This window comes from Grammomys surdaster, unplaced genomic scaffold, assembly GCF_004785775.1.
Source record: "Grammomys surdaster isolate TR1022 unplaced genomic scaffold, NIH_TR_1.0 185, whole genome shotgun sequence".
Classification (NCBI taxonomy): domain Eukaryota; kingdom Metazoa; phylum Chordata; class Mammalia; order Rodentia; family Muridae; genus Grammomys; species Grammomys surdaster.
Genome location: NW_021604630.1, coordinates 16,452,331 through 16,466,681, shown reverse-complemented (window position 1 = coordinate 16,466,681; position 14,351 = coordinate 16,452,331). Strand labels below are relative to the sequence as shown.

Below are 14,351 nucleotides of genomic sequence, written 5' to 3'. Positions count from 1 at the left end.
CTGCTGGGTCCATTTAGTACTGCTTGTATGTACAAGTGTTTAATGTTGACTATTTGGGATTAGATAACCTATCATGGGGCTCATCCCCAACTCTCCCTCTCTGAGTAGTGATTAATGACAGCAAGAATTCCTGATCGTGCCTACATTCCTTCCCAAACTACTTTAGCCGTTGCTTATCCTCTTCCTCCTCTGTAAAGCAAGCAGTTAGAAAGAGTGTCTGGCCTTCAGATTTTATCACATGCACCCTAGAAATTCTGGAATGTCAGCACTAAGTTCTAGGTCAGGGATGCATCCCTGACCACCAGGAATCCAGAACCTTTGCCTGCTTGTCTGAGAGCTAATCACAACAAACTCCTGCTGATGTCGAAAGGCTGACAACTTGTTTTTAAACAGCACCAGGAAGATAAAAGATCTTTTAGAAGAACTATGGGAAAGCAACCATCTTCCTTGTCTCTGGATTCTGCAGAGTAACTAGCATTCGTGGTCTCCTGGGAGTGCCACACTGCATAAGTGCCTAGCTCTAGATTTATCCAACAAACCATTTAATTATTCATACAAAGTTAACTCATGAGGAATAAGAATGGCTGGAGGTTTATAATCCACAATCAGAGAACCCTAAAAAGTAAAATTGTAGCAATCAGAGAATATTAAATTTAAAAGTTTATTTAATCATATACAAAGGTCACTGTGCTTTTAATTCAGTTTGGTTATTTAGCTCGAAGTTTTATATAATTGTGTTCTGAAAGTAGTTGATGATTTATTGTTAAGAGGCTTTGTGTGGTCCTTTAAAAGCAAATGAAATAAAAACTGCTAAATGATCAGGCCGTGGTGGTGCATGCCTTTAGTCCCAGAACTTGGGAGGCAGAAGCAGGTGGATTTCTGTGAGTTCAAGGTTCAAGGCTAGCCTGGTCTACAGAGTAACTTCCAGGGCTACATAGAAAGATCCTATCTTGAAAAACAAACAAACAAAGGAAGAAAACAAAATTAAAAAGTGCCAAACAATGGGATAGGGTGGGAGGTGGGGGAATCTCTAAACATTTCTAAAAGAAATTATCAGGGTAAATTAGGTCTAAAATCCTTAAATTGGGTTCAAATGCCCTGTGATACTACTAGACTAAGGGTATTTTCCTATACCCTTTCATCTGTGTCCTTTTTGTACACTATAAAAAATAGAATTTGCTACCACATTCATTGCCATCCAGATCAGAGGAAATATGAGAAGCAAAGACTGAGTTCTGCATTTGGTGAAGGAGCTGGCATTGAGCTATGATTAGGTATGAAGTAATGGGAAAACATTCTACCAAATGTGGGATATAGCGGCCTATTCTGTCTTCAGTCTCTTTTGAAGACAGGAAACCTATCCAGGCATCTGTGTAAGTCTCTGATCTTTGGAGGCCACGGGGACAACTTTCATTCTCTGGCTTAAAGGGTCCCAAGTAGGCCATGGTACCTTTCCTGAGACCTTCACAGGGTTGAGGGGTTTATCACTTACAGCAGGTGGAGGTGTTATATTTAAGGACTAAGGCTCTCAAAACCACAACTGGCCATCTCATCTCACAGACTCCCTCTTCGTCTTGTCATACAGAGGAAACAAACACTCTCCCTGGCCATTTAAGAAAACTGTCTTAGCAAGTAGGAGACGAATACATGTGTTATAATGTACAGAAAAGGCCCATTCCTTAATCCTTCCCATCCCTGACCACTGTTAAACATCATGACAGGTGGTGGAATTTTTAGTATATCCAAATTGACGGTCATATACCTAGTAAGGAAAACTACCACTGTTTCTCCAACCACATAGGACATATACGGAATACATCTCTATTCAGCAATATACTGTTTACTAGTATGAGCAGTACATACCACCAATTAACACGCTGGAATTATGTCACAGAGTAATAACCGACAACACTGAACACTAACATTCCCAAACATACATGTACACACACAGACATACTGTTTTGGGGATACTCATCACTGAGGAGTGCTCTCAGGCAGTCTCCCCAGACACATAATCCACCATCTGAAGAGAAGCTGTCTGGAGGAGGATAAGTTAGGCAGGCCATGTCCGCAGCAGACTCATGGCAACCCAGCATGATGGCGGCGTCCTACCATAGTGTGCTCATTGTTAAGGTACGTGTGTGGTAAGACCGTGGGCTAGCATCAACATTCACTTGTCTTTTCATGAAGTATAAAAGGTAAGCTGAGGTTTCTTGGGTGATGGTCATTGGCTTGCATGGCACATTTTTCTTCTGTTGCTGCGTTGATGTTGTCTGAATAAACATCTTCATCATCTTCTTCATCCCTGGGGTTACCCTCCAAGCTGTGTCTAATGCCATAGGCAAAGTAAATCAGAAAGCCTATGGGGAGAGAAAGCGCATCAGTGGGTTAGGAGATATTTTAATGTGGACGATTTCATACAGTAAGGCTTCCCTTCTTTCTTTCTGTGCAGCCTTAGAGAAACAGAACGTCTCCATATAGAATATATAAATGCAACCTGCTCAGCCTGCTCTTGTTGCCCATGGTTTCATGGAGATGGTTTCAGGGCCGACCACTCTGCCCTGCACAAACAATAAGGGGAGTCATCCCTGGGAGAGGCTAACTCTCTTCCCAGCAGCCACTAGTTGTCACCTCTAATTGTAGAGGCTATAAACTTGAGAGCATGCACATATGGAGGGGTTAAAGGGAGGAAACAGGAGGGAAAGTAATGTTATATTTCAAATTAAAATATATTTATATAAAAATGTTTAAAAAAATCTTCAAAAAAAGAAAAGTAGAATGTGAAAGACAGAGAGAAAGTGTCTCTTCATTTGTGACACCCCCAACCCGATAGAATATATTTTTCTCTCAACAAGTTTTTTCAGACAACAATTAGGTGGTATTTTCGACTTATGTTCTCAAAACTCAATAGATTAACTCTAAGTAGAATGATAGGCAAGGCAGAGGCTCACATTACACACGAAACGCTAGCACTGGATTATCACAGTCATGGTCAGGTAGTCTGGAAAGCATGCCCGGTGTTCACAGTGGACACACATATCCTTCTATCTGTTACTGTCAAATGGAACCCTGAGGCCTGAGCACAAAGGACTCAATAGCCACGCTAACTGTAGGGTAAAGGAGGCAATGTTTCAAATGTCCTTGGAACACAATTACTTATAAATGTGTATTTTCCCCATGCTTTAGTTCCATTTTAGAAAGCCAGGTAAAACTTTGGCATTGTTACAATGCCTTTTTGAGGGCTTCCTTTTCTCATTCCTAAGTTGAAGAAAGTAAAATCTGTGTGAACCCCAGGGTTACTGAGAGATTTGAAATAAAAACAGCTTCTGAAGGGCTGCAACTTGGTGGAATCCCATTGGCTCAGAGGCCTGAGATAGCATGTGTGGGGCTTGGGTTAAGTCCTCAACCCAAAAGGAAAGAAGAGAGGAAAGGAGAAAGGAAAGAAAAATAAAGACAAGCTGTCGGAAAACATAAGAAAACAAAACACTGAGATGTTCTTGGTAGTCGGGATGGAAGGAAATTAACAGAGCTTTTAGTTTTAGGGAAGGAGATGGCACATTCCTGTATCCACAGCCCATAAAGAAAGGTGAACTGAAGTCCAGGAGTATAAGGCACTGCAAGACCTACCAAGCACCATCCAGATGCTGAATCTGACCCAAGTGTCCGCACTTAACTGGACCATCAAGTAAATGTTGACCAGGATGCTGAAGGCCGGCAGAAATGGTAAGAACGGGACCTATGGGAAGAAACATCCTTTGAATACAGAGTTACAGAGAGAGTGTATTCTCCAAGTTATTTTCGAGTGCCAATATCTGACATATAGTCATACTGTGTCACTAAGCTTACAGTCTCATAAAAAGGACAACCCGAATAAACACCATTCCTACAGGAAGTAGTGAAAGGAAAATCACTTTCATAGTATTTGCTGAAGCTGATAGAAACAAGGACACCTGCAGATGCCATCAAGACAGCCCAGGGCTTAGGGATCAGTGTAGCTCAGAGTTCAGTGGTCTCTTTTGGCTAGCAACAGCAAGTGCCTCTGGAACTCTAGGTACATAGAGCATCCTGGGGGACTCTTTGAGGAGGTGCTGTTCACATTCAAGCCTCCTCCTAGTTTCTAGTTTCAGTGGGGCAGGATAATTTAGTTTGCAAAGGAAGACACTTGGTGGGAATAAATCCTCATAAGAGGGGCCCAATTTTCTGAAGTAAAATCCTCAAATTATCTTCCTTCAATCTATTATTTAATTTTAATATTTAGCACTTGGGAATAACTCAGAATTTCATAAATCATCTTCCTAATACTATAGACTGTACTTGAAATAATCCAGAATTTCATAAATACTATATTTTCCTAATACTATAGACTGTTCAACAGAAAATCTGTTCACTCTATGTATATGGGTGTGTGCATGTATGTATGCATGTATGTAGTATGTATGTATGCATGCATGTATGTATGTATGCATGCTCAGGTTTTTGATAAGGGGTAAGACAGTTCATTTACTGTGACTAAAAGGAATTCATCAAAGAACTCTGACTCTTGTTCACCGCTTGGTCTAGTTTAGACAAATGAAACACACAGAGAAAACGTACAGAAGAAGTGTACATAGCAATTAGGATTTTAATTATTATTTCACATACCATGAAGGCCACTTTTTGCTGATTCTGTGGTTGCTTACAAATGGTCAGAATGACAGCAGCACAGAGGACAAGAAACAGGGCGAGAAGAGCCAAGCTCCAGGCTTCTAGTCTGGCAATGGCCTGGACTCCATATGTGGTTAGAATACTCAAGCCCAAGATGAGGAAAGCTGTGGTGATCAGAACAGAGAGCAGAGTGGGTACACATCCTTTTCTTCTGTTTCTCAGTTCTAGTGGGTTGTCCTAGTATAACCACAAGTTCTTCATAATCTTCTTTACCATACAGAAGCCCCATTTCTTTTTCCATTGGGAAAACGGGATAGTCCACTTCACCCATCTAAGGATCATGGACATGTTCTCATTTCTGATTTGTACGAAGGCAACCTCCCCATCTGGCACTAAGGCCTTGCTTTATCTGTCATGTGACCAGGGCTCCTCATGTCCTATTCACAGACTATATGGGTAGGATGGTCTTGGTGGTGTACAGCTTCCAGTTTTTTCAAACTAGAAGTAGTAACTTTACTTATGTTAAGCTATTATAAAGGTTATTTGTTAATGCAAGCAAATGATACCACATGATCTGAATCTTTCTCACATTCTAGGCTTCTTCTGACCATCAACTATGCAATAAAAAAACCCTGCTACTCACTCTCAGAGAAACCTTTGCTGGCCTGCCATGAACTTACTGTAGAATTCTAAAGAACAAGGAGAGTTCTCCCACTACCCTGAGTGTCCAAAATAGCACTAGGCACACAGATAACACCCTGTAGATGTCACTCAACATATGAATAATTAGGCAACTTCAGCTGACAAATCTTTCCTATTCTGCTTCCCAACACCATCAGGATTCACTTCTGTTACTTGGCCTGATTCTTTAACATAGGGAATACCCTAAGCCAATGAAATGTGTCCATTTGTAATTCCACCACTTTTACTGTAGGGATTTCTTGCTTTCGTATGCATGTGTGGGACAGTGTGTATGTACAGATCCAAAGATAACTTCGGATGTTGGCTGACACCTTCCACCTTGTTTGAGGTAGAGTTCCTTATCTGACACCGTCTATAGCAAGCTTGCTGGCATGCAAGCTAGTGGGGGGATTCTTTTCCTACCTCCCTTCTAGCTAGAGCCACACTGCTATTACAGACATGCCCTTCCTCATCCAGTTTCACAGGGGCCTTGGAGATCTTAACCTGGAGCCTCACATTTGAACAGCACATGCTTTACCTACAGAGCAATCTCTCTGGTTCACAGATCTTCCTAGGCAATATAACATGATCCCAGGGCAATGAGAGGCCAGGTCCTTCTCCTCCCACAAGCACTGGCTCTCCACATCCACATCTGTTGGGCCTTTCAACATCGGCAGTGAAGACTTACCCAGGAATCCCACCAGAAAGCTCACGAGGGATGCCGACTGCCTTGTGGGCAGAGTGGAGGGGTTGAAGAGGGTTCGAAGGCTGAAGCCCTGTCCTTGCAGCATGGTGACCTGGGACTCGCTCTTCGAAGTTGCATTGGTACATGATTCCAAAATTTCTTTCTCAGGGGTGTATTTGGGCTGCTCATAACACAAGCCAGGTTGGTACCTATCCCCAAATAAATATTGGTTGGTATTTTTAATTTCATCAGCCCAAATGAACCTATCACCTAAAACTCTCCGGTGAGACAGTTTACAAAGTCACCATGTGTACAGTTGGGTGACACTTCTCATGACTCCAACACACAGTGTGCTGAACCAGGCTGCAAATCTCTTCCAGAAAATACCCACAACTCTGAACTCATTCTCATTGCTACTTAATTAGAAAGTTATACACTAGATGTCAAAAAATAATAAAGCTAAATTAAAGGTGAAACAATTATGGCAATAGGATGGTTTCGGAAGGCTTTGATGCCAAGTGGAATTATGATTCATGGGAAGAGCAAAGAGACAGCCACTGGCTATGGTGTCATGTCAGTCCCTCTGGCCATGTTTCTTTATTTCCAGCTTGATTTATCTAGCTTCACCCAGATAAGCTCACACAGCTACTTGACCACCTAACTATCCCGGGGAACCAGTTTCCTCTGTTATTTGCCCTGTTCTTCTACAGCTCACCAGCGTGTCACTTCCTAGTACCCTCGGCCCTCACTTACTTCCTAAACACTTCCTCTCCATGTAAAGGAGTACATTCACTAAGGAAAATGCACAAAGGGATACAGAAGGAAGTAGCAACCACCCAACAGCACCTTCTTTAAGTCTTAGCATTGTACACATAACATAAACATTTATCATTTCTGAAGGTAGACTTATAATGTGATTTAAACAAATTCAAATGCTACAGCTTTGTATCTTAAACGTTTACCGTCAAAGAAGCCACTGAATGAATGTCCCTTCATGTGTGTCACTGTTCGCCTATTGATACTCAAGCAGGCTCTGTGTTTTTCATGCTTGGCAATCTACCTTTTATAAGCATCCCTTACATCTATTTGCGGGGGCCCTTGAGAGGGTCTTTGTCACACATATTTGGGGGTAAGTACACACACATTAAGTAGATGCACACTTACTGCCTTGGAAGAAAATTCAGGATATTTTGCCAATACAACAAAGACTATCATGTAGTAGTCAAGAACAGGGCTCTATTGGTCACTTGTTAGTATTTAGAATTCTAAAAATAGAACATGTTTCTGTAGCTGCACATATTTTAATAAACTGCTTTGTAGACGAGCCAAGCTCTTGTAGGAATCAAACTGTACTTGGTTCTTTGCTAAAGGACAAGTCTGCTCCCATACTCCATATTACTGATGGACTAGTGGCATGGCCTCCGACTTTGGTGAAACTGCTGCCTTTTGGAATTCTCACTGTCTCTCCTCCCCACATCTCACCTGGTACACGCTCTTTAGAACCAACGGAGACTCACCTGAGTATAAGCACACAGGCTGCGACCAGAGAGTAGGCCATGAGGGTGCCAATAGACATCATGTCCACGAGAGCCTTCAGGTCAAAAAGAAAGGCCATCACAGCTGTTGGGAAACAGACAAGGGAGTGAAACCAAGGCCTCTGGTGACATTTCTTACAGTTGTTCACTTAGTCAGGGACAACTGACTGACACTTTTCTGTTTTGGTACCAATGACAGATCATGTTACATCATGAGATGTTTTCTGGGACATACAAACTGCTAACACTAAGACTTCAAAGCCCCTACCTAGTTCTTTAGGAAACACTAAACACATCAGCTTTGATTATTTAAAACCTGGCTTGGCCAAGAGTGAAAATATTATATGACAGAACACTGTGTTTTGAGGTCTTGCAAGGTAAACAAACACTGCCAAGAAATGCTAAAAACTGCTGTTTCCATCATAAGGAAAGTTAGGCTTCTGTATACAAGTTATGTAAGTAAGTCCTTTAAGTTTCATCTGTACCGTGTCATCTATAACTCAAAATATTTTAAATAGTCTTTACAAAATAATATTCATTTTCAACAAAATTACGTCATGGACCTAGAATAAACTCTAATCAAGTGAAAGCCACACAATCTGGAAGGCTGATTAGATGTGACGGATCAACTTATGATAAGATCTCAGCAATGTCACAAAGTAGAAATACCTTAACATTACAGAATTTGCCACACAGTTACTCCCGACCTCTGTAATCAGATAACATCACATTCAATATATATGATGTTCTAGATGTATTTACAAGTTTTATAGTCTATGAGTCACCTTAACTTCAAGTCAAGGATCCTAGGAGGCAGGGGATTTTTAGTTACATAAAATGGACAGCATTTGACTCTTTAGTTACTTCTTTATTATTTTTACTAAATCCAGCAACTTCTCATGATTTGCCTTGAACGAATTAGCCCTGTCTCATTCTCTCTCTGCCTCTGCAAACACTTCATCACTAACATACCTATATAATGGATTGTTAAAACTTCAGCATGTTTGTAATGACCACAGATAGCCAAATACTAATTCTTCATATAAACTCTCTGGCCTAAGTTTAAAAATGCAACTATGGGTGTGAGAATGTAAAATATAAAATACAATACTTTAGAAAGCATTCTACTATTGTAATACTTTTAATCATTACCTTCATTTCTTGCTATACTGCTAAATTACATTTTTCCAAATGAAGGAGAAGGTTAAATTGTCTTTAAAATTCTAGACTCAAAGTAGAATCATTAATGGGAAAGATTATTTCTTTATGAGGAAGTATTTATTATGACATGAGTTATCTTTATCATCAGAGCGAACTGCATAAAATGGACTTTAGAGCACCTACAGTAGGGGTTCTCAGACTTTCCTAATGATGTGAATCTTTAATGGTGTGGTGACCCCTAGTCATGAAATCATTTCATTGCTACATCATAACTATAATTTTGCTATTGTTATGAATCACATGTTATGCAGGATATGTGATATGCGATCCCTGTGGGGTTGCAACTCTCATGTTGAGAACTGCTGCCCTAGAAAAATCTCATTTTTATGTGGGAAAACATTTAAACCTAAGAAAAATAAGTAATTTGACCTTCCAACGCATGTCTCAAGTGTCAGATTTAGAAGATGCCTGCCAGGTGAAAAGACTTTGGCAAACGCATCCTTACCTGAAAGAAAAACTAACTGGATATTTAATAAAAACATGGTTGATCCCAACTTCCCAGTACTTTAGAGTCTCAACAAACTCAAAATGTTTATTTGACCATCTATTTCTAAAACAGTTCTTCATGTAGCTATAGAACTTGCTACATTCTTTCTCTTACTTCCTGTGTCAGGGAATCTTACGATCATTTTCTCAGACCATACCTTCCCTAGAAATTTCCATATGCTCTAAGAATCTGGTCAGAGGTAGCTGTCATGGACATCACAGCATGTCAAAATGTAGGCAATCTGGATTCTAAGAGCAAAATGTACATTTCCAAACTACTTAAAGACAAGTAGGTTCTGCATGAGGGCTGAGCAGGTACAAGTCTCACCGCACTGGGTGGCCCACTGCACTGTGGGGAATGGGGACAATGAACCACTTCAGACCGTCTGGACATTTCTTATATTAGATTAAGAATTGGTAGCATCTAGCTTTTCAAAAGTCTTGCAATCATTATTTTATAATTAGTACTTCCAAAATTAGGCAATTACTTAGTTTAGGTATTTTTCTGTGCCCAAGCTACAATTTTATGTGCTCATTCATCAATTAGAAGATTAACACCTAGAACATGATGAAGAATCATTAACAATGCTTCGCACATTTGTTAGATGCCTGAATGGTTAACATAGAAAAAATAATAAAATCCCCAATGATTGGTTAAGAATGAATTCAGTGTTTCACCATCACCATAATTATAAAATGTTAATCCCAATATTCATATACAAATCTATCCACGATTTTGTCTTTAACTTACATGCACAGCATGCAGACCCTTTTTTAAGTCCACGCATGCGCACAGCACGTTTTAGTCCAATGATGGAGAAACCTTTGTTTGTAAAGCTTACCAGAAATGACCCCTGCAGTCATCGTGGCAGCAACTGGTGACTGCCTCTTACTCACTCTTGCAAGAAATCTAAACAGTAAGCCATCCCGGGCCATGGCAAACAGAATGCGGGGTAAGGGGAACATAGAACCCAGAAGACTAGAACAGAAAAATTCATAATCCAACATGAGTTGAGTATTATTCTCCAAGGGTACTTATAGGTACACAAAGACATAAAAATAGGAAAGGCACAAAGATATTGAACTTTATGTTAATCAAAACAGAAAACCACCTGTCCACATTTCCAGCGATCTTGATGAAAAAAAATGATCCCCCTTTTCTTAGTAAAAGTCAACTCTCACCTGCCACTGCACCCGATGACAGAGTAGCAATTATTGGTGTCTTCGTTTTGGAATTGATTTGAGCTAGACATTTGAAAAGCAACCCATCCTCCGCCATAGCATAGATTACACGAGGCATTGGGAAAATGGATCCAAGAAGACTGAGTAAAAAGCAAAGACATGCAGTATGGCAAAACACATTCATGCAAGACCACACCCAGAATAGAGACACAGTGATCGCATAACACTCCGCATGACAGTTGGGACTCACATGGTCTTAAATGGCACTACCATTGGGCATGTAAACGCATCTGCCAGTAATGGCCACCGTGTTACTCTTTACACTTGCAGATGTTTGCCCAACCAAATTATAAGACCAAAGATATCACTGCAAGTCATTTGTTTCTACCCATGATTGTTACTGAATTAAAAATGAATTAGACTTTGTGAAATTAAATGAAATTAAATGAACCACCAAAATGTCGTAGGGTTAATAATTCAGAAAACAGAACTCCCAAATTAACAGGAAATTAAAAATCAGTCAGTTTTGTGCCACAGTAAGCCACTGATTTATGCAGTGATTACATACTTCCATATTATCATGATTTTGTATCCTATAGAATGATCTTTTTTGATTGATCTTCGATATATGTAATAGTTTTAAGCATCAGAATCATTAAGGTAAAGAATGCCTTAAATTTGAACATATTATAGGTTTAGTATATAGAAGGGGCGACAATTAAGGGTTAGTAGCAGTGAGGTTCAGCATACAATTTTTGCTTAAGATAAACTGAATTATTTATGTTTCTTGTTTGCATCATTCTATATAATATTCAGTTGCTAAAGTAACTAAGAAAAAGAGGTAATGTATTTGATTTTAAAAGCCTATTGGGGTTGTGGGGTGAGCATGATGGCTCATGCCTGAAACCCCGTCAATTGAGAAGCTGAGCCAGATGATTGCTGAATGTTTGAGGCTAGCCTGGCCTTCATAGTGAGTATCAGGTCAACTGTGGCTACACCACAAGACTTTGTCTCCAAAAATATCCATTTTCTTTATCCTTTTTTTTTCAGTACTTAGAGAATACTTTATTAGTTTTTGTCATTGAACCTACACAGATAAGACCATACATATTTAATTCAGAGTGTTATGCTTGCATAAATGGAAAAAAAATAAGGTCAACATTTCTAGACCAATATGGCTGTTGGTCTCTGTACAATGCCAAATCAACAGAGTTAACTGAGAATTTTTTTTCCCAAAATTGACAGCATAGGTACAGTTTCTGAAATTCAGATTATATATGTGTAAGGACCAACCATAGTAGCATGCTGTACATCAATGATTGATGTAGCAACAGGGGAATCTTTTCACCCCTTCAAAGATCACGGTGACACACTAGCTTTACAGCTGGGACTAAAACTATTCGGAATTCTTCTTAATGGACCTCATCAACAGCAGATAACTAAAAAACCCAAATGAGTAATTCCTAGACTCAGGATTGTTGGGACCAGAGACAAGAAACATTTTTGAAAGAAAAAAAATAAGAGCCATGCTGATAAATTATATTGAAAAAAAATTCTAGCTTCAAAATTTTGAAAATTATTTTCAATTTTAAAAAAAGGAATGCTCATGCCAAAAAAAAAAAGCTTTTCTTTTTCTGAGAATATTCTGTTATGGTGTGTGGCCTGAATGGAATATTCTGCTTCAGATATGTTAACTAAACATGTGAGACACTCTGGGAACCCGGGACAAGAGCAGTAACATATTAAATAAGTAGCTACTGAAAATCTGAACGTCTGACATTCACAGTCCCTTGTCTTTTTATATAAAGAATTTCCACTGGCAATTTCAGAATGGTAATTTCTGTTTTTTTTTAAATACATCCACTCTGATCAGCACTTAAAGGAGAAGGGCTCAGCTTGTCACAGTTAGAAGCACATTTACATTTAAAAATGACACAGCATATGGCTTCTAGTCCCAGACACACTATTGCTTCATGGAGAATTGTCTAAAGTGTCAAGTCTGTGTATAGTCTCTGACTGACCCAAACAATGCAGTAGCATGGCCACCCCAAAGGTGTCTATCATAATATGTGATTATGTGTGACACAGATATTTATATGTCCCAGTGCTATGCATATTATTACTAAAGCTTATACCATCATTATCTTGGGGGGGAAAACAGCTGACAATGATTATGTTTTTGTAATCACTCAAGGTTTTTAGACAGCAATTCTGGGCAAATTATTCATTGAGTACATAGTCGTTAATGTGTTCCTCATGCTAGGATATTTTTAGAATATACAAAATCAATCTTGCAGTTGCAGTGGCTGGGGCGCCCAGGGACTTCAGAGTACTAGTTAAACATTCTACCAGTGAACTACCCTCACATCCTACAAAAGCAAATTTGAAGACATTGACTACACTTTGCAAGACCCCTAAGAGCCCAAGTCCCAAAGGCAGTGCAATGTACCTTGTTGATAAGGCGCAGAGGGAACCTGCCGCGACAACGTATTTGGCAGGACCCCATCCGACATATTCAAATGCAACAGGGAGTGGGCTTTTCTCATCCAGGAGGTAGTAAGGCATCATAAGTGTTAAAGCTGCAGAGACCCCAAAATAGGCCATAAAGCAAACAAGTAAGGAAGTTACTATTCCGATGGGAATAGCCTTTTGGGGATTCCGGACCTCTTCACCTAAGGAAACACAAACAGAGATTTGCTCAATCAGTAAAGAGTTAGACAGGTGAGGGACTTTCTGTGGTCAGAGTCTCCCTCTACCTCTGTGGTCTACTCTGCTTTGGTCCCTTGGGTGTTCTTAGCGGGTTCTTTATTTCATATAAAAGTTCCCTTCTGTTCTTGTTCCATTCTGTTCTTGCTATTAACAAAAACCATCCAACCATCAGAGGGACAAAAGAAGGACAGAACATACAAGGTTTCCTAGTTGCAGAAAGGGGGGGGAAGATTAGGTCTAGAATGACAGTTGACATCATTTGGAAAACAGCTGCACTGGTACTCTGTAAGCTTTTGAATTGAGGGCTTCACATAAACTTATTTCATCTATCTATATGAAACTTCAGATTCCATTCAAAACATCAGAATATCCTTCTTGCAAGACCGACTTTTGTAACTCTCCAAGCAACTGGAAAACTAGAAAGACTCTGACATGAGGATTTTGTCATTTGGAATACTGAGGGAAGAACTGGTATTATCGTCCTGGTGAATTAATTTAAGGTGATAACTATCTGGAGGGGACAGAATCGTTAGCTACAGGGTTAAAGGTAGAACTGTGTGCAGCATTTAAGATCCTCATCAGATCAGCCAGGGTAGGTGCCGCTCTTGACCACTCAGAACCTAGCCTTCTGAGTGTTTTAGGCAAGTGGCTTTTCTATCATATGCAGCTTGGGTTGCAGGTGGATGAGAAGTTAGCATCCTTCCCGCCCCACACCCCATGCTCTTCCCTTGATCCTCTGCTGTTCCTGTGGCTACCCCTGTGCTGCCTTTTGCTCCTAACTATCGAGGAGTCATTGCCCTTACCGGTTGTTGCAATGCAGTCAAAGCCCACAAAGGCATAAAAGCATGTCGCAGCACCAGCCAACGTCCCTGTAAAGCCATAGGGCATAAAGCCACCAGCCCCGTAGATGCTTGTTCCGTTTTCAGAAGGTGGTTCTCTGAGGACAAGGACATACATTGTCAGCCATTTCAGGGAAACTGCACCTTCTGGTGATTTCTCTCAAGCTTTCCAATCCTAGGGAGGCTGTTGTTACTCATCAGCGGCTTCAAGCTAAGGTATGTAAAACTAAAACTTTATTCTGTCATCTTGTTCTGCAGAATATGGTAGAATGGTAGACTCCCTCACAATGGCAAATCCAAAAGACCTGGTCCAAACTCTCTCTCTCTCTCTCTCTCTCTCTCTCTCTCTCTCTCTCTCTCTCTCTCTCT

At 40.1% G+C, this 14,351-nt stretch overlaps 1 protein-coding gene across 1 annotated transcript in view; it reads right to left on the bottom strand.

The window, feature by feature from the left end:
• Positions 1–1,822: 1,822 nt before the first annotated feature.
• The window catches only part of Slc7a2 (solute carrier family 7 member 2), a 52,757-nt gene continuing 40,228 nt past the window's right edge, over positions 1,823–14,351 (bottom strand). Inside the window, exons 5-12 of the mRNA XM_028768268.1 lie at positions 13,947–14,080; positions 12,884–13,106; positions 10,095–10,231; positions 7,528–7,630; positions 6,014–6,219; positions 4,642–4,808; positions 3,628–3,736; positions 1,823–2,360 (exon numbers count right to left, since the gene is read on the bottom strand). Of these exons, the coding sequence (XP_028624101.1) occupies positions 2,164–2,360; positions 3,628–3,736; positions 4,642–4,808; positions 6,014–6,219; positions 7,528–7,630; positions 10,095–10,231; positions 12,884–13,106; positions 13,947–14,080 (1,276 nt within the window). The 3' untranslated portion in view covers positions 1,823–2,163. The remainder of the gene's footprint in view (positions 2,361–3,627; positions 3,737–4,641; positions 4,809–6,013; positions 6,220–7,527; positions 7,631–10,094; positions 10,232–12,883; positions 13,107–13,946; positions 14,081–14,351) is intronic.